The sequence below is a fragment of the Portunus trituberculatus genome, chromosome 37 (assembly GCF_017591435.1).
Source record: "Portunus trituberculatus isolate SZX2019 chromosome 37, ASM1759143v1, whole genome shotgun sequence".
Lineage (NCBI taxonomy): Eukaryota > Metazoa > Arthropoda > Malacostraca > Decapoda > Portunidae > Portunus > Portunus trituberculatus.
In genome coordinates, this window is record NC_059291.1 from 380,001 (window position 1) to 400,000 (window position 20,000).

At 43.8% G+C, this 20,000-nt stretch overlaps 2 protein-coding genes across 2 annotated transcripts in view; both read right to left on the bottom strand.

Annotated features, from left to right (window-relative positions):
- Positions 1–14,520, bottom strand: part of LOC123514078 — a 27,258-nt gene extending 12,738 nt beyond the window's left edge. Inside the window, exons 1-2 of the mRNA XM_045271680.1 lie at positions 14,187–14,520; positions 11,134–11,266 (exon numbers count right to left, since the gene is read on the bottom strand). Of these exons, the coding sequence (XP_045127615.1) occupies positions 11,134–11,266; positions 14,187–14,198 (145 nt within the window). The 5' untranslated portion in view covers positions 14,199–14,520. The remainder of the gene's footprint in view (positions 1–11,133; positions 11,267–14,186) is intronic.
- A 134-nt stretch (positions 14,521–14,654) lies between these two features.
- LOC123514077 lies at positions 14,655–17,730 on the bottom strand. Its single transcript, XM_045271679.1, has 2 exons — positions 17,406–17,730; positions 14,655–16,593 (listed from the first exon to the last, which is right to left on the bottom strand). The coding sequence occupies exons 1-2, from the start codon at positions 17,713–17,715 to the stop codon at positions 16,157–16,159; spliced, it is 747 nt and encodes a 248-aa protein (XP_045127614.1). The 5' UTR covers positions 17,716–17,730; the 3' UTR covers positions 14,655–16,156.
- Between the last annotated feature and the right edge of the window lie 2,270 nt (positions 17,731–20,000).

Below are 20,000 nucleotides of genomic sequence, written 5' to 3' on the forward strand. Positions count from 1 at the left end.
AGCAGAGCGGAGATGCGGCGAAGAGATGTTTTAGAATATGGTTCTCAGTCGGGCCTGATTCACAGGACTGGTGGTGAAGTGAAGCGTGCAAGGACACGTTCATTCTTCTAGCTATTCTGATGAGGCAATGCACTGCGTTCTCAAATGTTCGGTGTCTTATCTATATAGCCTTTAACAGTCTGTAATGGAAGTTACTCATGCTTCCAAGGTTGCTTTCATGTATCTGTTGATAGTTTTACAAGGATTCTGTTTCGTTAATGGGAAAAAAACAAGCTGTGATGGAAGTTATTGGGTCTTTCAAAGGTGTTCTCGTGGTTCTGTTGGTAGTTTTACAAGGATCCAGCATAACCAATAAGGAAAAATGTAAGAACGAGTAATCATCTCTGACTTGAAAATTAGTCCTGTGAGAAAACAAATATGTTTAAAGATACGAAGCAATGACATTTGTTCCTTCATTCTAATTAATCCATAGAGATTTGGCTAAATAAGGATAAAGCTACTTCAAATAGATAAGTAAGTAAATAAATAAATAAAGAAATACATAAATGAATAATAAAATGCAATTATTATCACCGGGTTTCTCTAATGTTAGTTTGACACGTAATTTAAAAAGCCCTCGACATTTTAACAAGGTGAAGATAAGATTCTAATTATATATAAGTAAATGTCAAACGTTTCAACTACTAAGTGAACAATTTTATATCAGTGGTTTCTTTTAGTGATAGTACCACGTGTTATGCAATTTGAGTAACCATACATATTCTTACTGGCCGAAAATAAAACAGTAAGCGACAAAACTGTTGAATTCCTCGACCATTCCTCCTCATCCCAGTGGCGACCTTCCAAAACCTTCCTAAAACTAATACCAAACAATTCCATCATCCTCGAGAAGGCGCACGAATCAAGAGAACACCACCATACGAACTAAAAGGATCTCAACTATACTCCACCATTACTCCTGCTGCAGGTGATGTATTTCGAAATTATATACTCTAGACTCGCACCAGACCATTATGTGAGGCTTGAGGGGCGGCCGTAGCAGTCAAAGGGTTGAGAAGGGCACCACAATATGACAAAACAACGGCCCCTGCCCTCGCTGTAATGTGGGGACAACTCGCCCACCTCATACAGAATGCGTCCGGCGAGGCTCAAAATTTAGACAAAGGCTTCTTTCTGCCCTCGGAACAAAGGGCTTTCTTTTGACATTAAAGTCTTTTATCCCTTGGCCTGATGTCACCCGGAATATTATTGCCGTCAGGGCTGCTCAGCGAGGCAATGATCAGCACAAGTTTAGAGTTAATGAGGAAAGTTTACTAAATGTGCATCAAGACTCCACTCGTCTGGTCCTCGCCGCGTCAAGTGGGATGACTAGATTGAGTGATTCATTCAAGCACCGCACCAACGGGGTCATGCGGCGCCCTGCGTGGGATGAAATGGAGAGACAGAACTCAACCCAGATTTAATACACTAAGTTTACGAAACGCCGACAGAGGAGTAGTGGTCTGGGAGCAGCGGTGTGGCGGCATGCGTGAGGTGCAGGTGAGTCTCCTTTGTGAGGTTATTCTGTTGGTATGCACGTCAGCCCATCATCTGCCCCGCCACTGCCGTGGTACCACCACCACCACCACCACCACCACCACCACCACCACCACTACTACCACCACCACCATTAGCATCACCACCACAAATATTGCACGCAGGACCTCAAGGCCACGGTGATGACTGCCGTATAAACGAGAAATTATGTTAATTCAGCACTAAGGAGTATCTGAATAAAGAAGGTGAACGAGCACAGGCGCGCCAAGACTGCGGCCAATGAAGTGTTGGGGAAAGTCACCAGCAGCTCACAGACGCCTCACCGCTGCCACACCACGCGCTCTCGCTCATATGGAGGAGATTTGCTATTAAAGGTGGTAGTAGTAGTAGTAGTAGTAGTAGTAGTAGTAGTAGTAGTAGTAGTAGTAGTAGTAGTAGTAGTAGTAGTAGTAGTAGCTGATGTTGTTGTTGTAAGAGAAGAAATAAAATGTGAAAAGAAATGCAATGTTTAGTTCCCTGCATGGCTGTTTGGAAATCATTACTAATTGCTGATGAAGAAGCAGGATAACATAGCAGGAGAAGGAAGAATATAAAAGAACGCACAAGAAAGCTAAGAGGAGATATGTTTACTTCTACCAACAATAAACCTATCAGTATGAAAAAAATATACAAGACTCCTCCCTGTCAACCCTTCCTTATACATAATAGAAGTTATACCAAACAACACAGAAAAAAATCACTTTGAATTTATGAAGAAAGCAAGAAATCAGGTATATCTATACATTATGGCTTGACTGCTTATTTCTGTTCATGAAAGTATAGTTCAAATATTGCAATGTGTTAGTAATCCGTTGCATGTGTAGTGTAGATGCAGATACGGTGTGGATGTCTATGAGTGGCAATGTGACAGCTTTGCCTTGAGCTTTTAAGGGTGTGGGGAGGGGGACAACAGTTAATCAGGCCCCCGCTCTGTTTAATCTTTGCTCTCACTGCATTACCCTTGTGGAACGTCGTGCATTGATCATCGTATTTTGGAACACTGGGTTTTTTTAAGGAATATCATCAAAAGTCACAGAGATCACTGGTCGGGTTCGCGAGGATGCTCACTAGTGATCAGAGGGGTTAGAATTGGTGGAAGATGCTGCTCAGTGAAGGTGAGAGACAGAAGGTTACACGACTTGTGATAGAAGAAAGGAGCCGAGCGGTGGACGTGCTAGTGGCAGATAGGATTAAGATCTAAGACAGAAAACGCTGCACAATGGAGATGAGAGAGGCAGGTTACATGACTTCTGAGTTCTAATCACATCTCTGTTGTGTATCTTGAGGTGGTCAGTAACAGCTAGGACATAGATAAGTCAATCACAAGTTCACAACCATTCACAAGTTAATGATTCGTATTCTTAATACTTCCAGTACAATATACAATGATTCACAATGATTTACAATGAATGAAGTCTTTATAAGTGTCTTCAGGAAAGAAAAGGATTAAAAGAATAGGTTTTGAAATTTCTAGATACAATAAAAGGTTTGTAGGTAGATGTAGAAGAAAAATAAGAGTTTCAGAGGGATTAGTGGTTAAGGAAAGATGCGCCAATTAGAAATGAAAGAGTTATACAATGTTCCACCACGAGACGTATTTTCAATGGCCACAGCAATAGTTAATCAGTCCCTTAAGAATATTTTTTTCCCATTGGTGATGTGGAATCTTTATTAATCTATCACTGGAATCACCAAAACACCTTTGAATATCGTAAGCTATCCCTTTGAAAACTCTAATCTGTCATTGGAATCAAAGAAAAAAAAACAAACTTAAACACCTGAATCATCACTAAGTTACGGGAACACGCTACTCAAAACCCTAACCATTTCCCCTAGTGTGTTGAGAGTAGTCGAGATGAGACGCCGAGACGCTTAAGAACACGAGCCCCTACAGCAGAACAAAGGACCTCCCCTAATGGGCGAGGGGAGACCACCACTCAGATACCATATCACGCTTACGTAGTGAGTCCCGGCGGGTAGTGGTGGTGGTTGACGTCACCTCGAGGCTGTCTGTACGAGAAGTAGGAGACGGATGAGGAGAATAAGAAGGAGGAAGAGTAGAAGGAGGAAGAGTAGTAGTAGTAGTAGTAGTAGTAGTAGTAGTAGTTGTTGTTGTTGTTGTTGTTGTTGTTGTTGTTGTTGTTGTTGTTGTTGTTGATGATGATGATGGTGTTAATGTTGTTGCTGATAATATTACTGTGGTTGCTTCTGTTATGGAAAATGAAGAAGAAGAAAAATAAGATGAAGAAGAATTAAAGAAAACAAACACACAAAAAATGAGAGAAAAGAAATCAACAACAACAACAACAACAACGACAACGACGACGACGGCAACAAGAGTGAAGAAGAAAGCACCATCAGCAATAACGGAGTGAGAGGCAGGCGTGTTCCTTTGCTATCTTCTTCCTTACAGTCAGAGCGGCCACCACGAGACAGAAAGGCAAGTTGCAGATCCCGAACATTGCTTCCTGTCACCCTCAATGTGCCCTGGGCTGCGCTGCCTGTGTGTGTGTGTGTGTGTGTGTGTGTGTGTGTGTGTGTGTGTGTGTGTGTGTGTGTGTGTGTGTGTGTTCATATTATTTCAACATTTCTGGAGTTTCTACTGACGTGTGCTTAGATGTCAACAATATTTCACTGCCCCAGCAACGAGGTCATAAGGCGCCCCTCGCGAAATTGTTAAGATTCCAATAAAACTTGAGGGTGTGGAGGAAAAAAAAAAAGAAAGAGACCTCGAAACTGAAAAACCGAATCGCAATAGTCTACAAAAAATACACTTTATGGAGAAGGGAACGGGAATTTATAGGTTTTCCTCAAGTCTCTCTCTCTCTCTCTCTCTCTCTCTCTCTCTCTCTCTCTCTCTCTCTCTCTCTCTCTTCATGAACAACATCAGTGTTTTCCTTCTCTCTCTGTTCAGGGAGCGCTAATTAATGCGTTTACTCCCTCCAAAGTTTTATTTTTTGCGTCCTTGGTTAATTTCCGTCACATGTAAAAAGCTAAAAACAAAAAGCAGTTAATTCTTCATCAACAAGAACAATTTTGGAAGTCTCCTGTTGTCTTCTACGGGTTTTTCTCCTCGTCAAGTTTGTCTTTTCAGTCTCTACTTAATCTTCTCTGCATGTAAGGAGACGAAAACTCATCTTTCACCAGCAGCCTTCACTTTCTGGACACCCAAAGTTAGCAAAGTTCGTAGCGAGACACGTGGATCTGGCCGTCTGAGCCGCGTCTCAGTCACTCACCCTCCCCTCACAACTCAGGACCAAATCCTGAAACACTTCTGCGACACACCATTATTTTCAGACTCTCATTCACGTTAAGGACTTTTTATTTACTTTTTAATGGCACTTTCATGATTAACAAGATTTCTACATTAATATCAGGAGAATCACCATGAGAATCCAGCAAATCATTTCTGTGGCCTTTGAAAATAGTCGTGGTAAGAAAGCAGAGCGTTTCAGAATGCAGGCGTGAGTCAAGGAGACGAGGATATAAGTACACGAAGAGCAGCTCAGCGCGAGACCCTCACCCTGGCCCACGTATGCCTTCCAATACCCGCCACACTTTAGTTTCCGGGAGCAGCCATTGAAAGGGAGACGAAAAAAAACGAGGGTGAGGAGGAAGGAGAGGCATAGATTTGGGTCAGGGCGGCAGGAGGTCGGGAAGATGAGAGAGACAAGGCCCTTCATGCTACCTACCTCCTGCTCTCCTGCTCTCTCTGTCTCTCTCCTGCCTTCCTCCTTACCTTCATATCCCTCACTCCCTCCGCCTCTCCATTACCCCTCTCTCTCTCTCTCCTCTGTGCACTGCTTCCCCTCAGAGCCACTTCTCTCTTCCCCTTTCGCCTCTATACTCTTTCTCTTCCTGCTCTCCTCCTTCTTAGGTATCTCAACTTCCTCCCTTCTTTCATTCGTTCCTTCAAAGCCACGCCCCCTTCCTTCCATCCACTCGATTCCTTCAGTCTTGCCTCTTTCCCTCCTCTCTCTCTCTCTCTCTCTCTCTCTCTCTCTCTCTCTCTCTCTCTCTCTGGCACTCGTTCACTTGTCTACATTCTTTTGTTCTCTTTATATTGATTATTTCTCACCGGTCACGGAAAATTCCATACATATACACCTCCTTACACACGCCCACACGTATACACACTGTCTCTATGCAGGTGTACACACATGCACACGTACACGTACACACCTAAATGCATACATGCCACAGTACCTTAATACATTTTGTTCTGATATACACACGGTAGCTGCAGAAATGGTATTACACACACACACACACACACACACACACACACACACACACACACACACACACACGAGGAAAACAAAAGCTCATAGTGAATCAAAAGGAAATACAACTATGCTCGTGAAGGAGGAGGAGGAGGAGGAGGAGATGGAGGAGGAGGAGGAAAAGGGGATAGAGGAGGAGAGAAGAGCCGCAGAGACAACGAAAAAGACATTGGAGACAGAATCAGGAGTTATGACTGCTGAACAATAGACCTACCCCCCCTCCCCACAACAGACCGACTCTTACCTAGGCCTCTCCCCCCACTCACCTCCTGCACTCATCCACTACGCCTTCTTCACCTCCTCTCATGTTTCATCTTCATCTCCAGCCTCTACATCCTTCCATCCTCTCTCTCTCTCTCTCTCTCTCTCTCTCTCTCTCTCTCTCTCTCTCTCTCTCTCTCTCTTGTCTTCTCCTTTCCTCCCCTTTTCTCTCTTTCTCATCTCTACATCTTTTCCCTCTTCTTATCTTCCCCGTCTCTCTCTTTCTTGGTCTATTCCATCTTCATTTTCCTCTTGCAACCTCGCCTTTCTTCTTCCATAGCCTTTCCATCTTTCTTATCTTTTTCTTCCTTCTCCTCGCCTTATTCCACCTCCTTCCTTCCTTTTTCCCTTGTTCTTTCCATCGTTCCTATCTCTTTCCCATTACTTTCCTTATCATACTCCACTCCTTTCGTCCTTTTTTTCTTTTTCCTTCTTTTTCATCAACCTTTCCTTTATTTAATTTCCTTTTCTTTTCTTTAACATCCTTTCTTTTGAGTTTCTTTTTGTTTCTTTTTCTATCTCACTGTTTTTTTTTTCTCTTCTCTTCTGTATATATTTTTTTTCAATTACTAGCTTTTCTTTCGCGTAGTTTAATATTCACATTATTCTATATACTTGCTTTTTTTTTTATCAATTCCTGTATTATTCTTTTGTTATTATATTTTTTTTTCTTTTTCTTGACTTTTTTTCACTTACGGACTTTTATGTTTTCATTCATCTTATTTTGTTTTTCGACGTGTCTTGATTAACTTTCGTACATGAAGAAGGTTATCTTAATTATCGTACATGACGGAAATTTGCTAACTATCAACAAGTTTTTCTTAAGTATCGCGCAGTACATGACAGAACTATACTAATTAATTTACTTACTTTCTACTACCATATATGAAACTTTTTTCTTTCCTTTCTTTCATTGTTTACTACGATTCTAATTCAATCTAGGTGCATCTTCTCTCCGTTCTTTTCCCGCCTTCATAACTTCAATCTCCTCCGCAACTACCTCACTATTTCTCATCCATTTTCTTCAGTATTTTCTTTCTTTTTTTTTTTTTTTTTTTTTGCTTCTTTCCCTCGTCCGCTGCTCAGTTTTATACGTAATACTCTCGGTTCTAATACCTTACATCCTTCCTCCCTCTTCCTTTCTTCCTTGCATCCCTCACGTTCCCTGCTATACAGCGCCTCCCAAATAACCTTCTCTCGCCTGTATGTTCATCTTCCCTCCTCTCTTCGTCCTCATGTATATTATTAAGAGAGCTCCGTCTGCCTGTACGTCTCTTTGCTTTGTCTGTCTGTTTGTGTCGTGTGTCCATCTCCCACGGTTCTTCACAGTAATGAAACCGAATCTTGGAGATGAAAAACGAACATTTTCTATACGCAATGCTTGAGAGAGAGAGAGAGAGAGAGAGAGAGAGAGAGAGAGAGAGAGAGAGAGAGAGAGAGAGCGTGTGTTTGTCTATCAAAATCTAGAAGCAACAAACTATACGTAACCAACAAACAGATTAACAGGAATAAGTGTTGATCTTTTACCAAATGCAGCTTTCCCTTCTTGCAGTTTAGTCTCTCTCTCTCTCTCTCTCTCTCTCTCTCTCTCTCTCTCTCTCTCTCTCTGATTCTTCTTTCAGGACATTTAAAGCAGCGTTACAGTATAGAAATGCCTATAGTGTTCCTTAATGCTTCCTGTCCCAACCTTAACGTTCCTTCTCCATCCTTCCCTCCCGCGTGTTTCTCATTCTAATCCTCACAATCCTCCTTTCCTTATCTTCTCTCACCCTCCTCTGCTCCATTTTCTATTTGATAACTTTCAGTCCTAATCCTTACATGTTTTTTTTTCTTCCCTCTCCATCTTTCATATCTATTCTTTTTCTTCTTCTTCTTCCTCTTCTTCTTCTTCTTCTTCTTCTTCTTCTTCTTCTTTTCTTCCCTTTTCACAATATTCTCCTTAATTTGCCTTCCTTGTTTTCTCCACCCTGCGTTCCTCCCTCTCCCTTCATCTACCACAATATTTCTCCTCCATTCCTTTCCCCGTTTTCTCCGCTCTGTTCCTCCGCCTTCTAGCCGGGTATACCTCTAGTTAATCCCTACATTCCTTCCCCGTCCTTTCTTCCGACCGTCCTGGTTCCCCCCGCCCACCCAACACTCCCTGGCTGTCCCCGTCTCTCTTCATTCCCCCCATCGCAAAGAGAGCAGTCACACCTGAGCATCGCCACTGCCTCTGTCGCCCCCTCCAACTGCCAGACATTCGTACCTGGCACAAGTCTTGCTAATGACGATGTTATGTACTAGGTAAATCTGATTAGCAAGGATGGGAGGTGGGATTATAGTGTGTGTGTGTGTGTGTGTGTGTGTGTGTGTGTGTGTGTGTGTGTGTGTGTGTGTGTGTGTGTGTGTGTGTGTGTGACTTGACTTGCTTTTTTTTTTTTTTCATTTCGCAAAGGACACACACACACACACACACACACACACACACACACACACACACACACACACGGGCCATGACCTTCGTCTCGTCCTGAGGGAGACACACACACGCCATTACAGCGAAAAATTGTACCTCGTCTCCCGGAGTTCCAATAGCAGAGAGAGAGAGAGAGAGAGAGAGAGAGAGAGAGAGAGAGAGTGGAAGGGGATGCGGAGGAAGTGACGTGGAGAGATAACGACCACCAGAAATAAAGATAAAATAAATAAAACAAACAAATAGGCAAACAAACAATACACTGCAACCATAAACCGTTGATCCATACGAAGGAAGATGCAATGAGCCACGAATGAATATGTGATGTAAGAAGAAAGAACAACAGAGCCTTGGAAACACATCCCTGTAAGTCAGTCTCAGGTGTTGGCAGTGACCGGCAGATGTGCCGTGATGAAGAAGCACCGTTGACAGGACTTGTATTGACCACTTACCATCTTGTTCTTCGTCTTACAGTCCCCTGCAGCTGAGAGCATATGTTGTGTGATGGGGAGGACATGATCTAGGGAGTTGTCAGCCAATGAGGTGAAGGATTACGGGGAACCAATGAGTGCGTGAGTCTGGCGGCAACACTTCTGCACCAACAAAAGCCTTGGGACGGAGCGGGCAGTGATGGAAAAACCCGCGTCGTCTGCCAGACTGCATGATGAATGGGATCAAGAATGCGAGAGCGAGGAGCAGTTGCGGAAGAGTAAATTGGGCAACCATTAGCCATTATCTAACTTAGAAAGACGATCATTATTCATATATGCAAGGGAGAGAGAACTGGCACAAGTGTAGCGCTGGCACACACACACTCACACACACACACACACACACACACACACACACACACACACACACACACACACACACACACACACACACACACACAGCATCTTGGTAGTGTAGAGGCGTAACCGTGAAGAATACGATTATGTTCCTTAAATTATTTCTCTCTCTCTCTCTCTCTCTCTCTCTCTCTCTCTCTCTCTCTCTCTCTCTCTCTCTCTCTCTCTCTCATATCACGGCTTATCTGTTGTTTGTTTACATATAAGAGTATTCAAACGATACAATTCCTTCTTTTCCTTTTTCCTTTTACAGGGGAAGTGATGATTTACACGCCTACTAACCTTCCTTCCCCAGAAAAGACTACAAAACTAATACTAAATACAATAAAAGTGTCATATAATAATTTCGATGCGTCCATTTCGCTTACATTCGACTGAACTTCCTTGAAATAACAAAGGTATGACAAACGTGTGTGTGTGTGTGTGTGTGTGTGTGTGTGTGTGTGTGTGTGTGTGTGTGTGTGTGTGTGTGTGTGAGAGAGAGAGAGAGAGAGAGAGAGAGAGAGAGAGAGAGAGAGAGAGAGAGAGAGAGAGAGAGAGAAAGTGAGTGAGTGAGTGACTTCCACCATCCAAGACGACTCCAACATCACGACGACAACCCAAGTGTCTTATTCTGTGCGAGACTTGAGGTACCAGCTGGAGGTGATACTGAGACATTAGGCGAGGCAGTGCGTGAGTGACAGCCGGGCCAATATTTCGATACTCAAGGAAAAAAAGTATTAGCCACTTAATATTGAAAAGTGTCTTCCTGATTGATAAGCTAATTACTCAACGGGATAAATGGCACAATAGAGCACAGCGTTTCAGACTTTTATGATACAGTACGGTGGAAAAAAACATCGTTACTTACTTTTTCATCACTACTAGACGAGAGAGAGAGAGAGAGAGAGAGAGAGAGAGAGAGAGGATGAAAGTACACGAGAAAGGAAGGAAAGGTAGAAGGAAAGAATAAAGATGGTTGCAGGAATGAATGGGAAAAGGAAGAAAAGAAGCAAATAAGAAGGAAAGGAGGAAGGAAGTAGGAAGCAAATAGGTAAAAATGAAAGTAAAAAAAAGAAAGGAGGAAAGAAATAGAGGAGTAAAAAGAGGGAGAGGAGTCGAGGGAAGGAAGGTAAATAAAGAGCAAGAAAGGAAGGATAAAGGCATAAGGGAAGGTAAGATGAGAGGCAGAGGTAGTAATACTCTCTCTCTCTCTCTCTCTCTCTCTCTCTCCCGGTAAGAACAAATAATATCATAAGAAAGACGCTCAGTTGACTTTCATGTTTTCCCGGGAAATTCAGTTTACGTCTGCATGAACTTGATGACGTCACTAGCACACACACACACACACACACACACACACACACACACACACACACACACAGAAAGACAGAGAGAGAGAGAGAGAGAGAGAGAGAGGAGCATCGCCATTCATGTAACAGGCTGTAAACACTCTCCCTTCCCTCTCTCTCTCTCTCTCTCTCTCTCTCTCTCTCTCTCTCTCTCTCTCTCTCTCTCACGTACCAGTCGTCAGAAAAGTAACACCGTCCTTCCTCTCCTTCACTATTCCCATTCACAGCACAGCGAGGCCAGAACCCAACCCACCTACCCACCCACCCATCCACCCATACACACACACACACACACACGTACGGCCACGCCTTTGGCTCGACTCTTCCAGCCTCTCTAACGTCCCCCACACACACACACACACACATACACACAGGAAACTCACCATGCTCCGCGATGTCCCCTGCAGTGTAAAGTTGCGAGCCCAGGAAGGAGTCGGCGTCTAGAAAGCACTGCACGGCCATGCCCATGTCGATGAAGGCCACGAAGGCAATCCAGCCCCTCAGCGCGTATATTACCTGCAGAAGAGCGGCGGGCGAGAAGGCGTGAGGTCAAGGTTCTTGTTCAGAAACTCTTTGGTCTCCCATCATCACTGCCACAGCTATTTTCAAAGGGTATAAATATGGTTAGCCGGAATCTCAAGCCTGATTTTTTGCACCTTAACAGTAACGTGAAACTCTTAGTTATCTGCCTATAGAACATTGAAGTAAACTGAGAAAGTTAGCTAGATTCTTAAGAGTTTTCCTGTTGATAATGTAAAAATTTTAACAATCTCTCACTAGAGCCGTAAAAAACACCTTTGAAAACCCATATACTCCAACTCGAGCCTTTCCAAAGTAACTGACTGTAGAAATCCTATTAATCTCCCACTAGAACCGTAAAAAAACCCAGCTTTTAAAAACCCACCTAACTCCAACTAGACCCTTTCGAAAGTAGTTGAATGCAGAAATCTTATTAATCTGCCATTAGAACCGTAAACCCACTCTTAAAAAACCATGAAACTCCAACTAGAGCCTTTTGAAAGTAATCGAGGAGCGGACAGAAGCATTTCAGAATTCAAGCCTCACTGAGAAGGAGAGTAATGAAGAAAAAAGAGCACAGGGCGAAAGGACGAGGGAAGGTAGAGTTATAAGCTAGACACGGATGCAGGAAAGGTGAAGTGAGCACGAGTGTAATATGTAGCAGGGAAAGGTGAGGCGGAAGGCAAGGGAAAGGGAGGTAAGGGAAGGATAGGAGGAGTAGGGAGGGTTAAGTTGTGTGAGGGGAACGTTGAAGTGCAAGAAGGAGGGAAGCTAAGTTATAGGGAAAAGTTAAAGGGTGGAGCTAAGGTAAGATGGAAAGTGAAAGGTAAGTAAGAAGGAAAGAAGGAAGGAAAGGATGGACAGATAGAAGGAAGGACTGAGGTAGGAAAGATAAAAAAAAAAAAAGTATGATGAATGATGAGATGAAGGAAGGAGGGAGGAAATTACTATGAAAGAAAAGATAAGATGAAGGAATGAAGGATAGAAGAAATGGAATGTAGAGAGAACCGAGATACAAAATTAAAAAAGATATGATTAACGAAGACAGAAAGGAAGGAAGGAAGGAAGGAAGGAAGGTAGGAAGGAGGAAAATAGGAAGAAAAGACTATGAAAGGAAAGATAAGGTGAATGAAGGAAGGCTGAAAGGGATGGACTGAGAGAAGAAAGGACTAAAACGAAGGAAGGAAGGAAGGAAGGAAGGAAGGAAGGAAAGAAAGAAGGAAATAAGGAAAACATAGACTGAGAGAAGGAGGGAAGGACTGGGTAAAGAAGGAAAGAAGGAGAAAAGAAAGGAAATAGAAATTGAGACCGGGAAGTAAAGAGAGAAGAAAGAGGGAATGAAAGGAAGGAAGAGAGAAATGAAGGAATAGGGAAAGAAAAGGAAGGAAAGAAAGAAGGTTTATGAAAGAGAAGGAAGAATGAAAGAAGAAAGAAGCTAAGAAAAGAAACAACTGAGGTAAAAGAGATAGAAAGGAAGGAAGGAAGGAAGGAAGGGAGGAAAGAAGGAAGAAAGTAAGGAAGGAAGAAAGGAAGGAAGGAAGGAAGGAATACAACTAAACAGAAAATGAAAGAAGAATGCAAGAAAGTTAATGAGAGAGAGAGAGAGAGAGAGAGAGAGAGAGAGAGAGAGAGCAGGGGGAGGGGCAGGTAAGGTGGCTGACAAGAAGTGAGAAGTTGAGAGAGAACTAAAGTGGAGGAAACGAAGGGAGAGGAGAGGGGAGGGGGGAGAGGGGAGAGGGGAGAGGGGAAAGGGTAGGGAGAGGCAGAGGTGAGTGAGAGAGGAGGAAGGGAAGGGCAAGAAAGGGAAGAAAGTGATGGGTGTTTGTGAAGAAATAAATAAAAGAAGCTTCGTGTGTTGAGTAAGTAAAGGAGACAGGTGGTGGTAGTGGTGGTGGTGGTGGTGGTGGTGGTGGTGAATAGTGGCGGTAATTGGAGATGGTGGTGATGGTGGTGGTATTTTATAGTGGTAGTAGTGGTGAGTGGCAGGTGGTGATGATCGTGGTAGGTGATGATGATAGTAGAAGACAATGAGTGGTAATGAATGATGCTATTAGTGGTAGTGGTGATGACGCTTAGTGGTGGTGAGGGTAATGGAGAGTAGTAGTGGTGATGGTGGTGATGGTGGTGCCGTGAGTGCTGAACTAATAGCAAGAGGTCGTGGAGGTGTTAAGTAATGGTGATGTGAGAGGGGCAGGTAGTGGTGGTAGCGGTGATGGTGGTGGCGGTGCTAATGTAAACAGTAATGATAATTGACAGTAGTGGAGGTGGTAGTAATGAGGGTAACACTAGTGGTGGTGGTGGTGGTGGTGGTGGTGGTGGTGGGAGGGGCGGCGTGAGGTGAGGGCGGTGATGAGAGGTGATGGAGGTGTCGGGTTGGCTAAACAATCACGAACTTGAAGAGCGGCGGTAGAGGCGAGCGACACGTAAGTCACAGCCTGCATTGCACTCTTTCCGTCTGTGTCTGGTGTGTACGTGACTCGAGTACAGGAAATCTAATCCCTTCTAGTTCTTCCGCTAAAACGAAAATCATTCAAACGCTGCATTCGTGTAAAAAAATCTTGATTACTTCAATCTCATTTGTTACTATGACCTGTTGTGGAAAATTCTCTATAATCAACTAATAAGATTACAGTGTGAAGTGTTCTTGCTAAACTTGGCAATCATCTGCATTGATCTATCTACTCTTCTCTGCCTGTTGAATTACATGAATGGGAGGAATAAGAATAATCAGAGTCGAGAAACCAGTAATTCTGTACTATGAATGCCATATTATATCAGCAAGCGTGCATTGTGTGTGTTTTGAAGGTACGGCAAGTCACCTGGTGGTGCTTGCCTCCTGTCCTGCCATGAGGCAGGAGGGAGAGGGCGTGACCGAGGAAGCAGGACACCCAACAACAAGGGAAGAGGAACAGCTCACCTGGTGCACCATCCCGGCGGAGGCTACGACTTGTACTGCCGCGTCGTCTGCTGTTCACACAATGCTGCGTCGTCTGCTGCACCCACACAACCGACAGTCGCCAAGCGCACCCTCCAAGGCTCGGCCCCAGTGGCCCCCCCACAGCAAAAGTCTTATAATTTATGCTAATAAAGTAAATGGCTAGGGAAATATGACTACTACCTTCCTTACCCTAAACTGTTTTTACGTAAAAACAACATGATGTAAATATGTAAACGTGCGGGAACGTTTTTATGAAAGTGTAGTCAAAATCAATACAAGAAGCAGCAAGTGACAGACAGCAGCCAACCCCTCTGGCGCTCAGCCATGCACTGACTCACAGACTCCCACGATGTGGATAAGGCACACTGTGATAACTTTATTCCCGCACCACAAGCACCACTTTCCTTCCACTTCTCTTGTTTACTGAAGGCGGAAAGAAAAGCGTCATCATGTATATCTATTATATTAAAGCAAAATTTAATGAGATCACATCATGATAGTCAGTGTTGGGTACAAATTTCTCAATGAGGAAAAAACATGTACTGATTTTAGGAACAATACTACTCGGTCCAGAGTTCATAAAGATGGAAACAACCAAAATTTCAGAATGTCATGGACGACCGACACTCAACGTCACAATGGCAATGTAGTGCGCTGAGCTACAGTGTATATGGTACGATGTGCCCGCGAGCACGAATATTCTATCATCCTAATGAGTATGTATCACAGAATAGAAGCTCGTCAAAGGCCCAAAGTAGCACTAGCACATGATTACCAGTTGTGTGTGTATGTGTGTGTGTGTGTGTGTGTGTGTGTGTGTGTGTGTGTGTGTGTGTGTGTGTGTGTGTAGAGAGAGAGAGAGAGAGAGAGAGAGAGAGAGATAGCCGCCTGTGTGCGCGTCACGGCCTGAAGCATTGAGTGGCTCATGAGTGTTGTGATAATATGATCGTGGGGAGGGTGGTGGAGAAGAGCCGTGCTGGGACACAAGGCACTCTGGGTCTGGGAAGGAGCGGCACGGCTGTAAAGGGCAGGAGAGGAGACAACAGATAACATTACAAGTGCGCGGAGGTCTTGATGCTTAATGAAGACACACCCTTCCGGGATAATCAACCAAAGAAGGCAAAAAAAAATTAGTAAAAGTCATTTAAATTACAACCTCCGATGAAGCACGTCCGAAAGACCAAAAAAGCTATACACAACTAGCTGCCTACTCATCATTAACTACCTACGACAATGAATGAATAACAGAAATACAAGCGAGTTCTGAACTGATCTATCGTTCTAAGCCTGACGACTAAAAATCAGGAAAGAGAAGAAACATTCCAACAGCTGCTGAAGTATAAAAAAAAAAAAAAATTCTCTTTGACTAGACTCAGATTCAGATGCTGTAAGAGAGAGAGAGAGAGAGAGAGAGAGAGAGAGAGAGAGAGAGAGAGAGAGAGAGAGAGAGAGAGAGAGAGAGAGAGAGAGAGCAAAAAAAAAAAAAAATGGTTCGATTAACAATAAGCTTCCGATGGACTAAGCTTGTGAGTGGCAGCTTGTCAGGGGCGTTCGGCAATGAAGGGATCTCAGTGTGCCAGTGTGAGGGAATGCTGAAGAGACAAGTGGACTGGGGGACGACTGAACGAACAAGAGGATTGGGGGAGGACTGAATAGACCAGAGGACTGAGGGACGATTGAAGGGACTATAGAGGACTGAGGGAATCTGAAGGGATGGATGGACTGTTGGATGACTAAAGGGACGGGTGGACTGGCGAATTCTTGAAGGAAAGAGCGGAATGGTCGAGGTCACCGAATTATCAAAGTCCTACACAACACACTGAGTCCCTTCACGGCCAAAACGCAAGATCCCTTCGCGACCTTAAGCTGATCGGAGCCAAAACACCACCACTTTTACCACAACCACCGCCATCACCACCACCACCACCAGGACGGGACATCATGGAGCGTTAAGGAAAGCGACCCTCTGCGAGTTCCAGATCGTGGTCGCCGGCGTGGTCCTCGAGGGAGGTGGCAGCGGCGAGCGTGCCCTCCGTCACGTTTGCCTGGCGGTGCTCCATGGAGGAGTCTCGACAGCGGCTCACAAGGTACTTCACCACCCACAGCGTCACCGCCATCATCTTGGACAGCACCGACACCAGCAGGCCGAACACGTAGCAGCAGCACAGGGAGAGGTCGTGTAACAACGTGGTGGTCATGTTGATGAAGCCTAGGTTGGCCCCCTCCACCAGCAGCGCCGCCAGCCGCCGGGCCAGCGACATGACCATGGTGGTGCCCTGCGTCCACAACCAGTCGTTCTTCACTAGGATCGTCTTGATGGTGGTGATGATGATCGTGAACACCACCTTCAGCACCGTCAGTGCCACCAACAATAGTGTCCACAGTACTGTCGTGAAATTCATGATGGACTTAAAACTAAGTTATTGGTATTACTGTTGCTTAGGAGTAAACCTTTTCCACTTCAACTTTTATAATACACAAAAATGGAAAAAATGCACATTAGTTATAACTGAAAAATTTGCGTTTCAGAAAAAAATGTGTCCCGAATTTATACACATATTCAATTCACTAAAATCAAATGACGTGGAAGAGCCCGGGCGCTAGAACTACTCGTCGTCTGTTGCAGTCTGTCCTTTGATTCCAAGACATCAAAGAAAACTGACAACGGTGACAGAAAACGTTCCCTGCATTAATCGATGGAAGCACAATTCATTACTCACTAAAAATGCACTTCAGTAGAACGTGGTATGTTAACTCCGTAGAGTCATGATATACTCTGGTGTATCTAAATTTCTCCTTATGACAGCATGACAAGAGCCACTGGAGGAGATTCACGTTGCAGAAACTTGAACCTCTGTGCCACAGGTTCCCTCCGGTGTTTTGGTCACGTGACAACACCCGGCAAAATGTTATCAGGGCAAGACAAACGACTAAGGGCTGTCTGTCACTATGAACGCCACGCCAACACCTATGCTGGCCCTGGCTTGTCACACACCTTCGCTGGCCCACGAACCATCACTATTACCATGCGGTAGGCCACGTCTTATGAGAATGTTAAAAATAATCTGACAATTACTTCCCGGACCTTCTCGCCAAGACTCCAGTAAGTTCCTTGTACAGTCCGGGGCAGTCAAGCCTCTGGAAGGTGGCGGCTCTTTGTCCCGACTCAGAATCACTACAACACAGGTGGAAGCAAACCGTGAGTGTGTCCCGTGCAGCCATACTCGTATTGGGCGAGGGCCGTGCTGCCCCCGCGACCGCCGCCACCATACTGCAGGCTGCTGGAAAGGAGGGGGTGCGGAGGGAGGGGGGTAACAAACAAAAAGAATTGCGACTGTTTTGCAGTTGTAGTCTTGGCTTGGTACCGTGATAACAGTGGCTGGCGTGGTATTGGCGGGGCGTGAGCGGCATACTGTCCTGTGAATAGTTGATGTTTAAAGGAACCATTACATTGTGTTGCTGGTGTTCCCGTCACCGCGTCTGGCTGGCTGGAAGGGGCAGAGGTCATCACCGTAAATTGTTTAGTGCAGTAAGTAAAAAACAAACAAGAAAAGGTAATTGCTATAAATGTAGAAAATAATCTGTTACTCATTAATTCAGAAACATCACTGAGAATCATGATAGCAATAATGGTAATGACAACAACAACAACAACAACAACAACAACAACAACAACAACAACAACAACAACAATAATAATAATAATAATAATAATAATAATAATAATAATAATAATAATAATAATAACTAAATCATGAAATATGTATAAAAACAAACACTGCCTTTTATGGGACTGACGGACTGACTGACTGACTGGTCAATCTAAACCAACACGCAAGACGTAATCATGTTGGGGTATCTTCCCATTAAACAGAAAAGGGCGCGGTGGTGGACGGCGCGCAGGCTTCCGAACACCACAGTTGTTCTTTGGTGTTCATTTTTTAATATCGGAACTTCAAGTCTTGTTTTACTCACCTGTGCTATTTGGTTTCATGATGTGTTCCTAAAATCAAATACCTTGGTTTACCCAGCTGTTTTGTTGTGGGTATTTCAGAGCATACATATTTTTTTTTTAACCACTTCAATTAATCTAGAAGTTTTGCACTATACATTGTGACAAAATATGATAAATTTTATATATGAACCATTAACAAATATCTGTATCTCATACATATAATGTTTGTCGTCAATAAAAATACCTATTTATTTATCTATATATACAATTATTTCTCTCTCTCTCTCTCTCTCTCTCTCTCTCTCTCTATATATATATATATATATATATATATATATATATATATATATATATATATATATATATATATATATATATATATATTTATCTATCTTCAGTGCTCCCTACATGCTGAAGACATAGTGAATGCCGTGTTTTCCCCTGGAGACAACACATCTTGAATGATTTACGTGTGTCTAGACGTCATAATGGCCGCCCTTATAACCCCTCACAACTCTCTCTCTCTCTCTCTCTCTCTCTCTCTCTCTCTCTCTCTCTCTCTCTTCCCAGAACACTGAAGATAGTAACAAACAGTGGCGCTCCCCTCTCCCGATTGAACAGATCATTGACTCAAGTAGACCTGCATCTCCTTCAGACCTTTATTCGATCAAACGTAAAGAACGCCCACCTCCACCCTGCTCCCCGCCTACCTCCCTCCCTTCCTCCCTCCCTCCCTAGCGCCGCCAAGCACATCATGCGTGGAGTCAGGCGATACGCAGTAAAAAGACATGCACACCTAAATATAACATGTAAAAGTGTAGTTAAAGAGACACAGGTCATACAAGACAGTCAATTCTGCCTCGCATTGTGCATGTGTTGGGAAGTGTAAAGCGCTCATGGGGTTTCTGTGAAGCGTGACTTGAGACCACATTCTGAAACTCTTCAATTCGCATTCTTCTATATATTCAAAAGGCTGTACTTGAAGTAACACGAGTTTTTAGGGGTTCTTTTATGCTTCTAATGACATAATATTTCTATATTATCAACAGAAGGAACACTCTTGGCAACCTGGATAATCATCTGCGTTGCGTTTGAATATAATCGTAGTGTGAGAATAAAGCGTTTCCAAATACTGGCCTTACTCATCACTCATTTCTGATGGAGGGAAGAACCCAAAGCTCAACGTGTTCCTGTCTCGGTGAGCAACATTATTCTTAACCAACACTGCCGGAGCTACGAGCACGTGCACTGCGAGATGACCTTGTCTCAGCCCGGAAGTTACAGCGGAGATCTTGGTCATGGGAAGTGGAGTAAAGCGTACACTATCGCCTTTATGAGTCGATCTGTTCATTACGGAAAAATTGGGTGCAAAAAAGAACTGAGCACATATATAGAACATGCACTAATAATAGGAGAAAAAAACGATGCAACGTAAAGAGTGTATTTTCATCTTGCTCTCCTCGTGACGCAAGGAGCTGTGACCGAGGGAGGGAAGGAGGATAGAGAGTTTTGCTAGACTGGCTTGGAATACACGGGCAGCTGACAGAGATGAATGGAGAAGCTTCTTTCAGGAACAGATTGATGATGATGGTGATGTTGATGATAGTGATACTGATAATGCCCTGCACGCCAGAGATGTCTCCAGGATTTTTCTTTATAGGCACAGTTTCATAGCAGCAGCAGCAGCAGTAGTAGTAGTAGTAGTAGTAGTAGTAGTAGTAGTAGTAGTAGTAACAGCAGTAGCAGCAATAACATCATTACCAGCACACAGCGAGGAGGCCCACTCAACAAATCATCCCCAACCGGACCCTTGAGTACCCTGATGGAGTTTACGTCAC